This window comes from Pavona decussata, unplaced genomic scaffold (genome assembly GCF_977016875.1).
Source record: "Pavona decussata unplaced genomic scaffold, jaPavDecu1.1 SCAFFOLD_217, whole genome shotgun sequence".
Taxonomy (NCBI): domain Eukaryota; kingdom Metazoa; phylum Cnidaria; class Anthozoa; order Scleractinia; family Agariciidae; genus Pavona; species Pavona decussata.
In genome coordinates, this window is record NW_028145622.1 from 445,826 (window position 1) to 464,618 (window position 18,793).

Here is an 18,793-nt window from a genome sequence, read left to right on the forward strand (position 1 = left end):
ATGAAATATGTTCACTGGGGTGTATTTAAATTTGTAAAAACTCACTTAATCGGAAGGATTACTCAAGGACAGTGAACATATTCGTCAATTTGCGATGCATGGTGGCTGTCATCAAATGGCTATATTCATCACGACTCGTTTACGTTGCTTTTTAAAGTTAATCTCGTTTAAACCCATCTACATCGTCTAGATGTACGAAAATAGTCATGATTTTAAGCCCGCATATTCTTATGGAGCTCCAACAAACAGCACCGTCTGTAAGATGGAAAATACAACAGGACTGACGTAAACAGTGCGAGGCTCGATTTTAGGATCTCCAGCGTTTTTCCTTTTGTCTCATGTCGTCTTGACAAGCTGAACATTTCAGCTTTCTCGATACAAGAACTTTCCAAAATTTAAGACATTTATCAGGTATAAAATAAGCAACTACCTAGCTGAAAAATTACATTGAACAGAAATGAAATGTGGACTGTCCGACAACTCGGGCTATCACAATGTCTTTGGCTGCATCTGATCTTATGTGAACATATATATTCATGTCGATGGTCAACTACAGAAGGACGCATGGTTCTCTTTTTTGCTGGACCTATCTTTTAATGTAAAATTTTCTCGCAAAAGCGAATTAAATTAGTGTTTACTTTATAGTTAGTCTGTTCAAAGACGCTGAGACTCCAAACACAACGATTGTTGAGCAAATAACCCGTGCTGTTATCAAGATTTCAGAGCATTTGACGTTTACTGTCATATTATATTGAAAAGGATCCCAAACTAATTTGGACAGAATCTTGTAACACAAGAATCGGTTCGATTTGGTTAACAAGTTCTGAAACAGGCTTAGACCAAATTCATAGCTCAATCTTGAACGAACGAAATTGATTATGTTCTAGGTAACCAGGTTAGGGTTCTTCCCAGTTTTGGGACGGATTTCTTTAAGTTTGTTTCTTTCAGTAATAGTAGTGGGACGCATTTGCATTTTATTTAATCGTATTGTGTGCGATATTTGACTAGGATCCATTGCTAATTCTAACTTGATGCAGCTTTCCTCCGTAAATTCGTTAAACAAGTCAGTTTTATATACGGTAGCTTCCTTTCTACCGAAATGATTGCTGTTTAAGAGTTAGTTACTGAAAATCCATGCCACTTGACTTTCGGAGGCTATTACGACATGTCTGAAAACCCGTTTACCTCTGTCAGAATTAGATGGAAAAGTCTTCTTCCATTAGATCAATTAAACACAGTTGTTCCCTGTAATAAATACACAGATAATTATGGACTGGACTGCTTAAAGTTGTAATGTTGAGTTTCTGCCAAAGATAACACCGGAACTGGCTCGATTTTCAGTTTCGGGCGCCTTGAGTGTATTGTTTCCCAGTTCTGTCCGCAAATTTAACCACAAACTTCAACAGGTCAGCGATTCGCGATTTACTTTCTACATAACCAGCAACACTATATTCACCTTTTGGTGGAATATACCAATACACCAGCGTGTGAATACTAAATGGCGTTACCAAAGACGTCCTTCGATTCCAGTATTTGTTTTACCGTGTAAAATTTCGTTACTTTTACTGTTAGTTTGATTTTACGAGCAGTTAAGATCTTGCTGAGAAGTGTTGTGGATCAAAATTTCCACTCGAATTGTAGCTGACACCGTTTTTAAACCCACAAAGAAGACAATGGTATCCATCAGTTCTTTGCTTGATCAACAATTGTCAATCACAATCGCAATCGGTGCTGTTCTGCTTGGAAATTGCAAGCATTTTCGAGGTCACTGTACTTTTACGAATAATTAACTTGAGTATACGCTTACTACTTCAAATGAAGATAACATTTAACTTCAGGGGGATGTTGGATATTTGCTGCATTAAGTTTGGATATAAAATACCGAATTTTTTTTAAAGGCTGAAATGTCTGACTGTTAAGTATGGCATGAAAAAGTTGGTATTTGCGTGTACGTCGTTGCCGCTAGTGAATGCATATAAATTCGTTTCCACTAAGGAACTTATTATAAAAACCAATTCAACTGTAATCGATCACTTCAGAATCTTCAGCTTTTAATGATCACACATGTTCTGATTCCAAGACTATTCCTTGCAGAGATATTATACCGGAGAATCAATCGCATTTAAACTGACCACTGTCACTAGTAACACTAAGAGCTTCATTCCGCTTCATTCTCTAAATTCTCAAGGAAAGCTTAGAAATGTAAAAGGTGGAAAGGTGGTAAGCGAGGAAGCTGAACATTTAAAAACACATACATGATATCAGTTTGACCAGCAAGGTTTATTGTCATCGTTGCTCACTATTCCGCCAGCGCCTGTGCTATGCTCGATAACCATGTCAATGTGATTTTACTTCGTAGCAATCGAAGAGCAGTGGAAGGATATTAAAAATTTGTGCAAAATCTATATTTTCTACACTAGTGCGCAGAAAGATGAGTATCAACATTAACAGAGAGACTGTCAACAACTGGCAAAGGTGAAGGTTTTTGTTTTCGTAGCGAAAAGACCACCAAGAAGCTGTTTTATAGTATTTTCCAGCGTTTTGGGATCTGCGGTATTGGAAAAATTATGTCATAATCAAAAGTCGAAGCTTTTAAACTGGATATTCCGTCTGATCCGACCACGCCGTGCATAGTTTTGCGAACTGTAGATATTTCAATCTCAATCGTACTAAGGACGGTTGAATGCCACCATCCAGGAAGAAATGCACTGAGCTGTTCTTCGTATCCGGAGCATGAATTGTTTTCAGACTTTTCGTGCTCGGTTAATCTTCCTCAGCTTAAAATTCTTTAAGCTTATCCACAGTTTCTCAGTTATTTTAGTTTTATCTATGCAGTGTCGTTTAGTGATCAAGCTTTTGCAGTCTGTATTACTAGACAATGGCACTAAAGCGATTCGCGATTTACTTTCTACATAACCAGCAACACTATATTCACCTTTTGGTGGAATATACCAATACACCAGCGTGTGAATACTAAATGGCGTTACCAAAGACGTCCTTCGATTCCAGTATTTGTTTTACCGTGTAAAATTTCATTACTTTTACCGTTAGTTTGATTTTACGAGCAGTTAAGATCTTGCTGAGTAGTGTTGTGGATCAAAATTTCCACTCGAATTGTAGCTGACATCCACGTAGAAGACAATAGTATCCATCGGTTCTTTGCTTGATCAACAATTGTGACAGACTCTCATGTAGGCCATGGCATTCTCTTCGTGATTGGTTTTAATTAGATATGTATAATTATATATACATATATAAAGAGAAGAAAATCTGCAATGTCCACTCAAGTGTCTGAATGGATTTGCGTTGAATCTATACCAGAAAGCTAAAACAAGCTGATTGATCATCGGATAGCCAGCGAAGTTAACATACTTGTCTAGGCAGGTAATGCTTCGCTTTCGACTTTAGATGCACTATAGAGTGCTTCTTCTTTTCTCAAGGGCGTGAAATGTGCTTTGTTAATGGGATGCAGTTTTGCGAAGCCTAGTTCAGATTAACATCCTAGAATTGCGTAAGGATACTGAACAATTTATTATACCGCAATAATGGAATAACCATTCCGATCAACTGGCACTAAAACGCTACAACCGTTAAATGAGCCATTTCGATCTTATGTTGTATTTAGTTCGAGAAATTCACACGCAAGTCACTACGCAGGTCAATTGTCGCTAACGTGAAGTTAAACGTTGCTGTTTTAAATAAGTGTTTGCGAAGAAAGCCAGTGGTTCGGTTCCGTAACAACAGGTATGGACTGTTGGCGCTAAGAATTACATGCTTTATCACGAAAATGGTTGTAATTGGGAGCCGGGATCTCAGGCAATTTGATCATTACGACCATTGATGAAGCCCCGGAATGTAAAATTCTGTCACAAGATCAAACTGTTCGAAGATGTGTTAGCGTCTTAACATAACTACAATGGCTGGGTCCTGCAAGTGCCCTTGTTTTTTAGGGAGATTTTTTTTCATCGAAGAAAACCACATAGTATTTGCTGTGCAATATTTCACAATGGCAAATGTTAACCCTAGTCGCTGACCTCCACATTAAGAGTACAAGAGTGGAAACGAATAGATTTTAGAACGCACGTTGGATTTATGGTCGCAATCTGTCTTAATCATTGCTGCCAGAGTTCAGTAAATAGATGTAAATATATGTGAAACATATATTGTGAACTGCGGATGACAGATCAAATAGAAGAAAGATCCTCGCAGTTACTACGCAACTTAAGCAGTTGCGGAAAGAGAGGTTGGATTGTAAATTCATGAAAATTTACACTGTTTAATAGCTCTTTTTACTCCACAAAGAAATTATATATCCGTCATTAGATAGCCTGAAGATATGGTAGTTCAAGGAGAAAGAAATATTATTTAGCATTAACGTATAATCCAATTGCAATCTACGCGGAGTAATTAGTGAAATACTTCTGTGTTAAAGAAAGACAAAACGGAAATGATGCCAAACTAAAGCAACGAAGTCTAGAACTTGTGCTTGTGCCTTAAGGCGTCTTCGAACAAATCAACAATTTCAAAGGGAACATCAGAAGAAATAATTTTTCTCGTAGATAAGATTTATGATATTTCTTTTCTATTTGGTCTTAGTTTGGCTCCGTTGCTTTCGATTGAGTAATCCTATGGCGCTGTCGTGATGGATTTAAAGCTGATCTAGTTTCGAAGGACTGAGCATAATGGATAATTCGAGGAGTTAAATATTCTCCAATCGAGTCCAGTTTTGAAGTACTGGTAGAGTCGCACGATTGCAAGGCTATTTCTCCAAGACTATACTTTCTTAGGAACATCGCGAAGACACGGCGGGATTGGGGACACATGGGACAATTGAATGGTCTTGAAAATTGTTACAAGGCCCCAAAATGACCTCGTCGAATCGTCTGCAGAATTACTACCGAAGCTTTCTAGACAAAAGGGATATCTGTGGAAACGAATTCTTTAAAGATTCGGATACTTCTTTCATATGGCATCTTAAACTACTGTTAAATGGAAAATTTTCCTCTCATACATTTCAAAAGCTTCAGTGTTCCGTCAAATTTAAATTAGAATTTAGCGGGCCCGTGCTAGTGATCAAAGGTAATAAATCAATTATGTCTTATTGATGCAACTAAAAAACGTTGTTTCATCTACTCCGAGTGTGGTAGATCAACTGAAACGACTATACGGTTAGTTAACGTTTGTCTCGCTTTTCACACCGTAAAATTGGAGTAATGGCTATAAGCTTGTGTAGTTTTTGAAGGTTCCATTCAAAGGTTGGACTCCTCGCTTTTCAAAATCATGAAACGTTTTTGATGGCCTTCGTTGCCCGCAATACGCAGTGACTCGCGTCTTCAATCAATCGTCATATTCGATGCACAAAAGAAGAGGAAGGGCAGTCATCATAACAATGCTGTAGTCGGACCCATATTGCAAAGTGGAAGATCAGACAATTAGAATGAGAAAGAACCAACCTTCGCCGAGCTTCAGTAGTAGCCAAATTTCTTTCTAAATCAGTGAAGTAAGCTTACCCAACTGATCATCTTCAAGACAACGTTCTTTTATTTAAAATTCCTCAGTCGGTGCTTGACACTTTTAGTTGATTAATTGGTATTCACATTAGTTGTGTTTCCAGTGTACATGTAAATCTCTTTACACCTCCACTGTGTCAAATGGACAAAAAGACAAACAGTAAAGAAGGAACAATATTCATTTGAACTGATTTAGGATTTAATGCACTTACCAAATTTCTTGCAGCTTCATAGGAAATTTAATTGTGGTGTATTGTTCTTGTAGTTTTAACCCTTTGCCTGGTTTAAACAGTGCCGATGCAATTGTGATGAATGTAGACCATGCATAGGAAGTATACGAACTGAAAAGTAAACGGTATATTCACAAATTGAAATTGTCGCTAACACAACTGCCGTTCTTGAATACCCACAACAAGAAATTTTACACGACAATGTTTTATTCAAGGTTGTAAACGGGTTTCAAGTAATGATGAGAGAAACGAGTGAACTTCAACGAACATATCAAGTCACAATTGTATTCATTTCGACAGACTTACCAGATGCCAGAAGCTTTCTTGACCACAACTGTACCAGTTTTGCTGTCGTTGTTAAATTACATTATCCAGGACCGGGTAGTTTAGTCTGTTTGTGCAGTGCTATATTTTCACTGAATCGCAGCTACCTGCAGAGTTCAAGACTTACCCTGAAAAAACAAATTTATCACACTCGCTGCGTGGTGGAACAGCCGAAAGAAGAAGACCTTTGACATCTCAGTCTTGATACGGGAGTTTATCCTCTACTCACGGCGATATTGTAGTGCTATTAAACACCCTTTTGTTGTAGGTCTAAAGTGAAAGCAAAAGATATTTCGGGCAGAGTAGCACGTCACTGAAACAGCGGTTGCAAAACGTGGGGATGCGTTTTAGGTTACATTTTGTAAGCAGCCCTGTAATTTCAAGGCTCGGGTGACTATCCTGTCCTATTTTGGCAAAATCGGAGGGTTTGCTCTTTCGTATTGGGTTTTATACGCTGGGAACTACACCCAGAAATACTTAATACATCGCTATGCGGGGCACGTTTTCTGGAATAAACACGACACATCGTAAGGAATCGATGCTATTCTGCTTGGAAAAATTGCGAGCATTTTCGAGGTCACTGTGCTTTTACGAATAATTAACTTGAGTATAAGCTTACTACATCAAATGAAGATAACATTTAATTTCAGGGGGATGTTGGATACTTGCTGCATTAAGTTTGGATATAAAGTACTGAATTTTTTTAAAGTACATAACTGAGTTAAACGAGAATGCTACATCAATTAAAGGCTGAAATGTCTGACTGTTAAGTATGGCATGAAGAAGTTGGTATATGCGTCTACGATTAATATGCCACAGTGCGTCGTTGCCGCTAGTGATTGCAGAGAAATTCGTATCCACTAAGGAAAATATTCTACAGCGAATGGTAATCGATCACTTCAGAATCTTTGGCTTTTAATGGTAAAACGATGTTCTGATTGCATGATTATTTCTTGCAGAGATCAGTCTTATCCCGGAGAATCAATCGCATTTAAACTGACCACTGTCACTAGTTAAACACGAAGAGCTTTATTCCGCTTTATTCTCTAGATTCTCAAGGAAAGCTTACAAATGTAAAAGGTGGTAAGCGAGGAAGCTGAACATTTAAAAACACATGCATGATATCAGTTTGACCAGCAAGATTCATTGTCATCGTTGCTAGCTATTCCGCCAGCGCCTGTGCTTTGCTTAGATAACCATGTCAATGTGATTTTACTTCGTGGTAATCGAAGACCTGTGGAAGGATATTAAAAATTTGGCCAAAATCTACATTTTCTACACTGGTACGCAGAAAGATGAGTATCAACATTTACAGAGAGACTGTCAACAAATGCCAAAGGTGAAGGTTTTTGTTTTCGTAGCGAAAAGACCACCAAGGAACTCTTTTGCAGTATTTTCCAGCCGTTTTGGGATCTACGGTATTGGAAGAATTAAGTCATAATCAAAAGTCGAAGCTTTTAAACTGGATCTTTCGTCTGATCCGACTCCCGCCGTACATGGTTTTGCGAACTGTAGATATTTCAATCTCAATCGTAGGACGGTTGAATGCCACCAACCAGGAAGAAATGCACTGAGCTGTTGTTCGTATCCGGAGCATGAATTGTTTTCAGACTTTTCGTGCTCAGTTAATCTTCCTCAGCTTAAAATTCTTTAAGCTTATCCACAGTTTCTTAGTTATTTTAGTTTTATCTATGCAGTGTCGTTCAGTGATTAAGCTTTTGCAGTCTGTATCACTAGACAATGGCACTAAAGCCCGATTCATGGTGTTTTTCCTTATTTTTTTTCCCTCCTCCGAAGTTTACCGGGGGAACGAAAGTCACACCCAAGGATATACAAGGATCAAATCGGGATATTAATTATCAGTTTAACTCTAACCTGCGTTTATGTCAACAACGAATATTTACTATTATCCAATACTTGCGTAGCAATCTGCCACTGAAAGGATGTTTGCTTGTGGGTTAGTTTTCCTTGTCTTCACAGGAGAAGCGCTAGTCCTTACGCGTGCGCTTACACATGAATTGACCGTCCATAATCATTTCAGGCCTAGGTGTCTCGTGACTCTGATCTGCATTTTGATGAAATGTCAACTACTAAGGGGGCTGACTATGAACTCGAGTGTTCTAGGGTATAAAGTTTAACGTCGCGAGCATAGATTATTTGCGAGTCAGACTTCATGTCCCAGAATTGTCATAGGAGCTACAATCTTGGAGAGAATAACAATAAAAAAAGGAATTAAAGCCCCCTCCCTCCCAAAATTAATGAAGAATTCACGCGCAAACCAAACCGCGCCATTTTTTTTTTCCATATTTGAAATGGGCAGGAGGGGTGGTCTTCATTTTTCATTTGATTCGTAAAATATTAATCATGGACAGAATAATAATAATAATAATAATAATAATAATAATAATAATAATAATAATAATAATAATAATAATAATAATAAGAAATTATCTTCCTCCCCCCAAAATCAATGATGAATAAATGTGCAAACCAAACCGCGCCATTTTTTCCATCATTGAAATGTGCGGAGGTCGTCTTAAATTTTCATTTGATTTTTCCAAGATTGTAGGATCGAGCGTTCACTGTCGGTGTTACAATGTGCTCACCTGTAGTCGCCCACAGTTACGGTCTACAGTCACGTGCAGCATGTAGTCACCTTTTTCAAATCCTCGGTCACGGTTTGCCATATAGCCACTGGTACTTTTGATCCCTGCCAGTTGGGATTTTTGAAGATGCTTATGTTAAGTACGAAAGTTTCAATTTCTTTTTACAATTATTTGTTAGAAGCCAATTTTTACGCTTAATGCTTTCGTACATAAAGTGATACCTAAGGGCGAGCAATTAGCGCCGAGTTAGCATAAGCTTGTAATTACGGCTCGATTTCCTTGAATAGCTGTCAATTATATAGAATACAAACAATCCATTATTTTTCTCGAGGACGAAACACGTGGGCGCGCGAGAAGAGGCGCCACGCGCAGTGGGAAGCGTTGCATGCATCTACTCGCGAAAGGCAATTATGGTGCGCGTTTGAGTTGTTCGCTCGCATTACTATCCAGACGTAACTAATCGATGATCAATGACATAAATGAGTAATCGATGGGTAATCAATTAGTAATCAACTGATTAGTCATTGATTATTGTAGATGATTAATGAGTATTCGATGACTAATTGATGAACAAGAAACTCGTGGCCTGTCGGTTAGACATCGATATCATCGATTATTCATTGATTCTATTGATTACTCATCGATTACCTATTGATTACCCATTGATTACATACACTGCACATATATTATTATGCCGCTGCTGACATCTATTAATACAAATTTCCGGCATTTTTCTTTATTATAAATGACTTTTCGGGTCTTAACGTAAATGGTTCGTGACAATAATAATAGGCTAAGAGGAATTGTACATGCAAGGTTAAACGCAACCTCGTTCCCAGGGCCTCTCCTCGGTCCCTGGGACTTGAAGAGGAGAGACCCTGGGAACGAGGTTGGGTTAAACGGGGAAAGTAACTGAATTCATAGGAATTCGGGACTCGTCTCTCTGAGTCTATTACAATATGCCATCTATGAGAAATATGAAACGGCATGCATCATATTAATTTGATGGACGGTAAAATGTTCAGAAGATCGAGTTACGTTGTCTGTCTCACTCTCCTGGCTATCAGAGTCTGGAAAATATACGTGTAAATTTTAGACAAGTTTTCCTGCCGGGCTAAAAGTTTCCCGTCTGGGGCTGTTATTTCGATCTATAAATGTTAACATGAAATTGTTTTTGCTTCTTTATTTTTGATTTGGTATGGTTCAGTATAGTCACGAGATTGTATCGATGACTAAACAATGTCATCAATGACTAATCGATAACTGAAAATTTTGTGGCCTATCGCTTATTCATCGATGACTCATTGCTCACCAACAATAATAAATGACTAATCAACTGATCACCCATCGATTACCTATTGATTACTCATTAATTTCGTTGATGTCGTCGATTAGTTACATCCTGTACTATCCTTAAAAGAATGACCCGAAGCTTGGTCTCCTCTCCTGCACCCCAGGCAGACGTGATAACCGCTACAGCAACAGGCGAACCTACAGTAGAAACGGCCGAAAAAAGGACTGCTTGTACTCTAATATATTGTAACACCGATTAGCAAGTTCATCAGTACTAAAGGATCCAAATCAACGAGAAAAATTACATTTTAGTTTATTCATTTGTATTTTCTCTCATTGAATTATTACGAAGTATTTTTACTGATTCCAGTTCTTTTAAGTTTATTTAGTAATTCAGTTCAGCAAAAATTCATTCCTGTCAGGCTTTTCAAGAATTCATGTGAACATTCTAGTGACGAATTTCCGAATCATTCGAATTATTGATGGCAGATGGTAACCTGCTAAGCCTGGTTTTACACTAGGGACGCAAGCACAAGCGCAAGCATAAGAGTGCTTAGGGAAGTGGTCAAAACTACTATACTCGAACAGGACCCACCAAACCCCCAAATAGATGGTTGCCTCTGCCTGCACCCCCTTCCTAAACCTCAAAAGATGGTGTCTTTATTGCATAGCCACCGCCAAGCAGTAAAAAATGACAGTGAGATTCAAACCTCACTTTCTTGTTTATCTACCAATGCTGACTCTTGCTAGCTGAATATTTCCGTGTAAACTACAAATTTTAAAGCCAATAAAATTTTGTCGATAATGTTCAAGAGATAGGTAGTGTCTTTGATAACCCCCCTATCCCAGACAAGGTGGGTCCTCTTCGAACAAACTTGTTATGACCAGTTCGCTTATTTCACCGTAAAAACGGCCTCGATGCAAGCATAAGCACAAGCACAAGCACAAGCATAAGCACAAGGGTCAAAATGTTTCTTTTTCTTGTGCTTGTGCTTGCGTCGCGTTCGTTTTCACTTCAGCTGTCACTGGACATAAAGGTCCCTAAAGTTCTTATGCTTGCACTTGTGCTTGCGCCGCTAGTGAAAACCAGGATTTATAACCATCACCAAATTTTATCTTTCAAATGGAAATGAGTGAACCTGCTGCCAATATTCATTCCACTCTATTTAACAACGCCAAAGTAAGTATAAAAAGCCTTACTGTTTGCCAAACGGTCAAGCTGCTAGCCGCAATGCCTATCAGACTTTATCAAGACAACAGTAACTTTAAAAAAAAAATTGTTTCCATTTATGTCGTTTTGAACTGGAAAGTTAAAACGCAGAGAATTGTGCAAGGCTGTAAAAGAAATACGCCTTCATACCGGGGGCATACTTGAAATACAAATTGAAGAAATGACTTCCCTGGCTTGATAATGCATACATAGATACATGTAAACATGATTTTCTTGTGCAATTAAAATCGCATAAAGTCGTGTGATATCAATTAGAAAAATCAGCAAGATAGCGGAGAAGATTTGAGCACATCAACATCCCCAAATGGTGACAAATGACGAATGCTTGGCGCACTAGAACACAAAACAAGGCGTTGTGTTTTCGAATCTTAATGATCAACATTTGTTGAGCTAAATGACTAACCTCATGAAATGTGAATCATTAACTACAATGGAGCACCAGGCGGGTATTAATCTTTCTAAGCCTTCATTGAACCCTTAGAAAATCTTTCAATTCAGGAAACGCTTTTTGTTTTCCAGAAACATTCGTTATTTAGCAGGAAATTGTTCCCAACGCCACGGTGATGCCAAAAAATATGTCTTTTGGAGAGAATGTTTCTAGTGTGCTCAACGTTTTAAACACTATCCTGGTGATTGTCCGGATTGCGACCTAGATGACTGTGATGTCGGCCTTAACACAGCTTCAACGATTTCTTTTATTGTCTTATCTCTTATATGCGGCATCTCAGCAGTTGGAGGAAACGCGGCCCTTCTCGTCGTTCTGAACAGAATAGCGACATTTCGAGGCCGAGAAAATGACTATTACATTGTGTCACTTGCTCTTGCCGACTTCTTCATAGGCTTAACGATGACTCCCTTGTACATTTGAAATGCATCATCATCATCATCATCATCATCATCATCATTGTTATTACCATGAATATGGTTCAACTGATTCAATAAATCTAAAGTTCGACGTATGAACCGTGTCTAATGCTCTCTAAACAGGGCATGGTTTGTTCCTTTTGGAATCGTTGAAAAGCGAAGGGGGTTGGGAGGGGGAATCTTTGCTCCCCATATCAATAGCTCCGAATTTTTTAAGCGATAAAATGAAACCTCAACGAGGAACTACATGTGGTTGCCAAATGACGGCCATATTGATCACGATATTTTTAACTTTTGGATTTTGAAAAACGTTCATAGGTTACCAAAATTGATAATAAAAAATATATATATACAAAAAGAAAAAGAAACATTCAAAACCTGTGTGGGCAGGATCGCTCATCGCGCAGAATGCCTATTGTTCTTGGGACATTTACTTACTGCACGGCAAAAATTATAGATCTGTAATATTAGCGGTGAAGCGTAAACTGAGTGACTCTCATTGGTCTAAATCTACGCGCGCCGTGCTCCACAGGGAATACCGCTTAGCTCATCAACTTGTCAGGGCGGAGCTTAAAAACAAAGGCCACATAAACTATTGTTCGTTCTATTGTTTCCGAATATCGCACTTCGCAGTATGGCTGAATAAGTGCGCACCGGCAGCAAGTGTATTAACGTTCAATAGTATAACAGATCGAATTTTTTGAAAGACCGTTTGACCTGCTTTATACTATTTGTGAATAGGGCAAGTTTCCTTCTCTCAAACCCACGGCAACAAATGTGGCGCCTTCGCAGGCATTCGAACTTAGGAAAATTTAAAAGTCGATTTTCAAATAAAGTGAATATACTTGCCGCGCCTGAATCTAGAGTAGCTTATGCTCGAAAAACCTCGCGCGCGCGTGCATTTTCTTTGTTGCGAAAAAAAGAGAAGCCTTAACTAGAACATTTTGCTAAGAAACGTAAAAAAGCTTAAACGTATGGCAACGAGTTTAACAACAACATGACTTTGCTCGGGTATGCTAATTTGGGTTGTCGGGTCTACATGCAACGCTATTGGCGCTTTTCGATCCTGCGGCTTTACTTTGTTCCATGATTTATCAATATAAAATCCGCCAAGTAAGCGTTAGATACAGCATAAACAGTTTGAGCTGAAAGTGACAAACGAAAAGACCATGGAAAAACGTTCTCGCCCGCCTCAAGGATTTTACAAGTCCATTGAGACGCCTTCGATTCCCCGTGGCCGTAATGTGTGTGAAAGAAAACCTCAAGTTCTTGGCACCTTCGAAGCTGAGCGCATCATGGCCAAAAAAATTCTTAACGGGAGACCTTTCTACATGGTTAAATGGTATGGATACTGTGCCAGCCAAAACACCTGGGAGCCGAAAGATCACCTGCCGGCAGACTTAGTACAAGCCTTGCACGATCTCTTCCGGTTTTATTGGTATCCGGACTACTCGCCCCCCAGACAACTAGCCCCAGACTACTAGCCCCCCGATCTTTAGACAACTAGCCCCCAGTATAAAGACGATAATAGTAAGAAATAAATTTCGTTAAAGAAGAAAGCTAAATATAAGTAAATATGAACATGATCGAGCGTATCAATCGGCGTAACACATTAACATTTTGTAAACTAAAATTTCAAGCACACATGATCGAGCGTATCAATCGGCGTAACACATGAACATTTTGTAAACTAAAATTTTAACGACAAATGATTAAATGAATGAATGAAAACAACAAATCACAGTTAAGATGAATTTAATGTGATCCTAACGAATTAATTAAACAACCCATCGTGTGTATAAGAACAGAAAAGCTACTAGTCAAGAACGCTCATCCGATCATCGATCACCATACGAGAAACATCTCATAACCAAACTGTTTGGTCTATGGAATGAAAAAAAAAAAATATAAGTTTTCATTGGGGGCTAATCGTCTACATATTCATTATTGGGGGCTAGTTGTCTATATATCAGGGGGCGAGTAGTCTGGGGCTAGTTGTCTGGGGGGCGAGTTGTCTGACATTCGTTTTATTCCCAGCTTCAACCACGTCTCCGTCCGTATTTGTGTCCGTTTTTTCGTGTTTTTGCTGTCCTGTATCTTTCGCCAAAATCTCCTGATACTCTCGGCCAACGCACTCCCAACACGCTCCCGAGCAGATTCCGCTAATCGGTAGCCGAGAGGCAGAATATTTGATTGCAGAATCGCAAACACTTTGCTGGGTTGCCCACAAACTTCTCTCAATCTTCAAACTGTTTCGCCGTTTAGTTCGATGTGAAACATAGGGCTGTTTTCATTAACAAAAGGAGGTACAATGTTGACTAACAGCGGGTGGATCGGGTTTTCAAAGAGCTCTGAAAAGAGCTCCCAATCGCTTACGTTTTCGCTTTCCTGGTTCATTACGCGACAGGTTTTCGAATGAACCAGCTGTGCCAACAAGAACACTTTTAAAGTTCGCGGTAATTGAAATATTTTACAGTCAAGTGGTTTTCTTGAATGGGTTATTGTTAGTTTTGACATCCATTGTTATGCAGACGTGTGCTTATGACAATAGCTCTTCGACCCAAGACGCGCCATTTTCAAACACAACTTCAACAGGTAGTTTTCAAACTCAAAAGGCGAACGGTTCTTGTCGACTTATTTTCAAAGTTGAAACGGATTTTTTTTCAGGAAAGACCTATCTTTCATTTGCCGTGCGTGAAAATTTGAAAGGCCGTTTGGATTGTCAGAAAGTCGCTTCTGAAAACGGCCCCCATACAAAAAATGGCCTATTTTTGTCCATTTTTAAACACAAAAAGCGAATCCTTATACCTTCTATATCCACTTACTTTTCGGCTTAAATTGAAGATACAACCTTCTTTTTCAAAAAGCCGCGCGTGAAAGTTAAAGTTCTAACTCCAGGAAATCAGCAAAGTAAGTTTTATCAACCCTTGTGGGCTAATTTGGGCCCTTTCTTCTCTTATTCAGACCATTTCACGGCACGCGCACATTCGAATTTGCCGCTTCACCGCTTTTGCATAATTAATGATGTCCAGGCATTCTGCGCGATGACGCTAATTAAAACTGAGAAGGTTGCATCAGCAACAGTGTAATAAAGAGACTAACTGAAAGGCGCTGTAAACATAGAAGTTCAGTTTTCACCCACTGTTAAAGCGGTTAAAAAACATATATATTTAGGTTTAGATCCAATATTGCAATGTTTACACTCAGAGAAGATGTCTCCGAAATCCCTAAACAAATAAATATAGCCTATCAACTGTTGTACACATGTCAGTTAAAACTACATTTCTAAGAAAAATAAAGTAATCTTTCTTTCCTTGTGTTTATTGAAATATTTACTCTTCTTGAAATTTCAATTAGGATCACGTGAGGCATTATGACGTTAATAGCAAAGAGCAGCAAGATGTTAAAAATAATTTGTCTTCGGAGTTGAAGAATTAAGCATACATAAAATTTACATCTTTAATTTAACAGCTTTCCGTTGCAAGAAACAACGACTATTCGGGAGAATAAGCTATAACAGAAAAAGGAACCGCTTCAAGTCAGAACGCTCATCGTACATTTTCCACTGGAAGTACATCTGAATCCGGTTGGTTATGGAAAACCATCAATTGTTATCTTCTTTCCATACACTGAATCGAAAGAACTTTGCCATTGGAAGCGACTCTGTTATGGAAGAGGCCTTTTCTTCCCGGAATTCTTGATCGCGCTACTACGTATGGTTGAATGCACTCTGTTGAAAATGTCTTTTAAGGGTAACATTTCTAGTCTTTTCAACGCGTCTACCTCTGAAGATTGCCTGGGTTGTGAATCAGTAGATTGTCTTATTAGATTCAGCACAAATTCGATGGTTGCTTTTATACTTCTATCTCTAATATGCGGCATCTCAGCAGTTGGAGGAAACGTGGCTCTTCTAGCAGCTCTTAACAGAACGGAAACATTCCGAGGCCGTCCAAATTACTATTTCATTGTTTCGCTTGCTCTTGTCGACTTCTTCATAGGCTTAACGATGACTCCCTTATACATTTGCTATGCTCTCGAGTATTTCCGTCCTTGGCTTATCAAACTTGAGGGATTTCTTTGGATTGTGACAGTAACAGCCACTACCTATAGTCTGAGCGCTGTGAGTTTGGACAGGTTTATATCGGTGGTATATCCACTGCATTACCCTCAAGTTGTGACCGAGAAACGGTGCCAAGTTGTTATAACTCTTATTTGGATTGGATCCATTATCTTTGGATTCCCAAGACTGGTTTTAAATGACTTTGTAAAACTAGAAAAATTATGGATTGCTTGCTCTGTTGCCACAGTGGCAGTTCCATTGTTAATCATGTGTGTAACCTATGGCAAAATATTTCTGGTTGTGCGAAAAGCGAATCGCTCGGTTTCTGACCATACTGCTCAATTTTCTATCGTAACATTGGGAAACAGAAAGGCAGCTGTAACTATTGGAATAATATTTAGCTTATTTACCATAACGTTTATTCCCACCACCGTGGTCTATTTTATGCTTTTATTGGAGGATGACCCTTGCAAAGAACTCGAACTAAATGGCGTTTGGCTTTGGGTCGCTCTCGTGTCGTTTACCCATTCGTCGTTCAACCCTTGGGTTTATGGGCTCCGATATCGCGAATTAAGAAAAGCGTTAAAAGATCTGTTCCTTAATAATAATACTTAATTTCTGTTATATTCATTTCTCTAGCCATAACAATTTGAATCCTATTAATTTGTATTTGTCAAAAGAAGAGTAGTATTAGCTGACTCTTCCCCGCGGGGATTGATGGCAATGATGTCATGACTTATTGGTAGTTTGCTTTTCATTTTGTTTACACTACTTTTCGAGTGCTTTTAAATGTGAAAAGATAATTTCTTATCCGATAACCAAATCTAGCAGGTGAAACTGATTCTGCACAACGTGGGAGTATTTTCAGCTCGCGAAATTTATATGAAATAATTGATATGAGTTTGAGGGAGAACGTTTCACCGTAATAAAGACACGCCAATTCCTTTTTCAGCAAAGATATTTAATGAAATAATTATTCTTCGCTGTTTGCATAAATGTAGAAAAAAAAAATAATAATAAAAATGAGGACAAGGTTTTCCCAAACGCATAAATACGGCTGATTGAAGAATCATAGAGTGAAAAACAGTCTTTGACGGCTGATTTAATTAATCAATGAATTACATGTATATGCGGTAGTCAACGTAAATGACATTCCTTTTACCAAACAGTAATATTAGTCGCCTTTAGCATGCAAAGAGAAAAGTTTCCATTTAGAAGTCTTCGTTGTTTCTACGGCGGAAAGAGTGACGAGGCTTCAAACAAATATGAAATATTGTTCTTGCCACCCTTGGTTTAGTTTCTCAACTTGCCTCCCGCAGAAATGTTATCTTAAATTCTTGTTCTGTTTGTTTCTTTTATTAAAAAAAAGTGCCATAGCAATTTCCTTAATCCCGTTAATGTAGGCAAGACTTCGAGGTTTTGTTGATGATTGCACAAAATATTAACAAAGAAAAAATAAAACAATTTTTAATTAAATGTTTCTCATAAACCACTTTACTTAGCAGATTACTAAACCTTTGTCAACCTAATGGTTTTCCATTTGAAAAATATATTAAAGGAAAAAATTATGTCCAAGAACAGGCATTTTTTAAAACCAGAATAAGGTTTATTTTGTTTTCATCCTTGAAATATTTTCGCTGAAAGCGTGCGTAGGATGGTGGAGGAAAACAAGCAGAAGATATTGACTTTTTTATATCGATTTTGTTCATTTCCTTAATTTTTTATTAGCTTTGATGTTACTCCTGTTTTCGTTGAGAAAGTGGTGTATAAGTAGTCTAGTCTTCTGTGGAAGTCATTCACTCTCACCTTGTAAAACCCTGAGTAGTTACAAGCTCATCTTGTAACATGCGAACCCCCTGAATTAGATTTGGTAGTTGATCACAGTGGGTGGCTGGCCGAAGGGTAGGGATAAATCGTGCTAACAAGACTGGGTTGGGCCTTGAAAACTTTGCAAGACAAAAACAAAAAGAGAAATAAAAGAAAGACATTTCATTTGCCTCAGATTCATTTATATCCTCTATTCTTAATTGCAGTATACTGTGGATCATCAGAAACACCCTGAGGACACACTAGGCTTAAAGATAGGCTTTACCTGGATTGAGAGAGTACAGTCCCTTGATAATGGATATCATGATGTGAAGATCAACACCAAATGGTTTGGATGATACTTCCTCAATAACAGCACAGACACATGTATAAAGAACAGTCTTTGCACTCATTTGATCAGCTTTTAATTCATGAGACATCCGCCATGCAATAAATTATTCAGACAAATAACTAGTGTACTGTTTACGAGGTCTCTGAAGTTGAATGAACATTATTAGGCAAGAACTGCTTTGAATTTACTTTTTTGAGATCACAGATGAGCACAATAAGAAATGGGTGTAGTAAGTGTGAAGACTGATGACTTCAGAGTCAAATTCTAAATGCATTCAGTTGTAGATGTTAGGGTCAACTGCTTAATGTATATTAATGTATAGGACTTGTGACTAAGAAGTGGATGTTTCAAGTCATAGTTAGGTATCTACTAGCAGAGTCACTTCAATCTTTCCTAGATGAGTTGGGTTATCTAGGAAAGATCAAAGCAAATCTCCTTCTCTCAGGGTAAGTCATAGTAAGCCCTCTTGTTGTTCCTGTTGCTTTTTATATTGTTAGAACCACTCTTTCCTCCACAT

At 38.4% G+C, this 18,793-nt stretch overlaps 2 protein-coding genes and 1 long non-coding RNA gene across 7 annotated transcripts in view; 2 read left to right on the forward strand and 1 right to left on the reverse strand.

Moving 5' to 3' along the window:
* Window positions 1–8,308, reverse strand: part of LOC146459687 (uncharacterized) — a 21,591-nt gene extending 13,283 nt beyond the window's left edge. Inside the window, exons 1-2 of one of the 3 annotated variants that reach the window (XM_085089173.1) lie at window positions 6,047–7,236; window positions 5,723–5,851 (exon numbers count right to left, since the gene is read on the reverse strand). The gene's annotated coding sequence lies outside the window, so the exon portion shown is untranslated. Of the gene's footprint in view, window positions 1–5,722; window positions 5,852–6,046; window positions 7,237–7,939 lie in introns of those variants that run through there. The other 2 variants (XM_085089178.1, XM_085089177.1) reach the window with 2 other exon arrangements.
* Window positions 1–18,308, forward strand: part of LOC146459688 (uncharacterized) — a 24,940-nt gene extending 6,632 nt beyond the window's left edge. For all 3 annotated transcript variants that reach the window (XR_014857851.1, XR_014857853.1, XR_014857852.1), the window contains one exon: window positions 18,152–18,308. This is a non-coding gene — a long non-coding RNA (uncharacterized LOC146459688). The remainder of the gene's footprint in view (window positions 1–18,151) is intronic.
* On the forward strand, window positions 15,522–17,142 carry LOC146459689 (histamine H2 receptor-like). Its single transcript, XM_085089187.1, has one exon. The coding sequence runs from the start codon at window positions 15,774–15,776 to the stop codon at window positions 16,731–16,733; it is 960 nt and encodes a 319-aa protein (XP_084945313.1). The 5' UTR covers window positions 15,522–15,773; the 3' UTR covers window positions 16,734–17,142.
* Window positions 18,309–18,793: the final 485 nt, after the last annotated feature.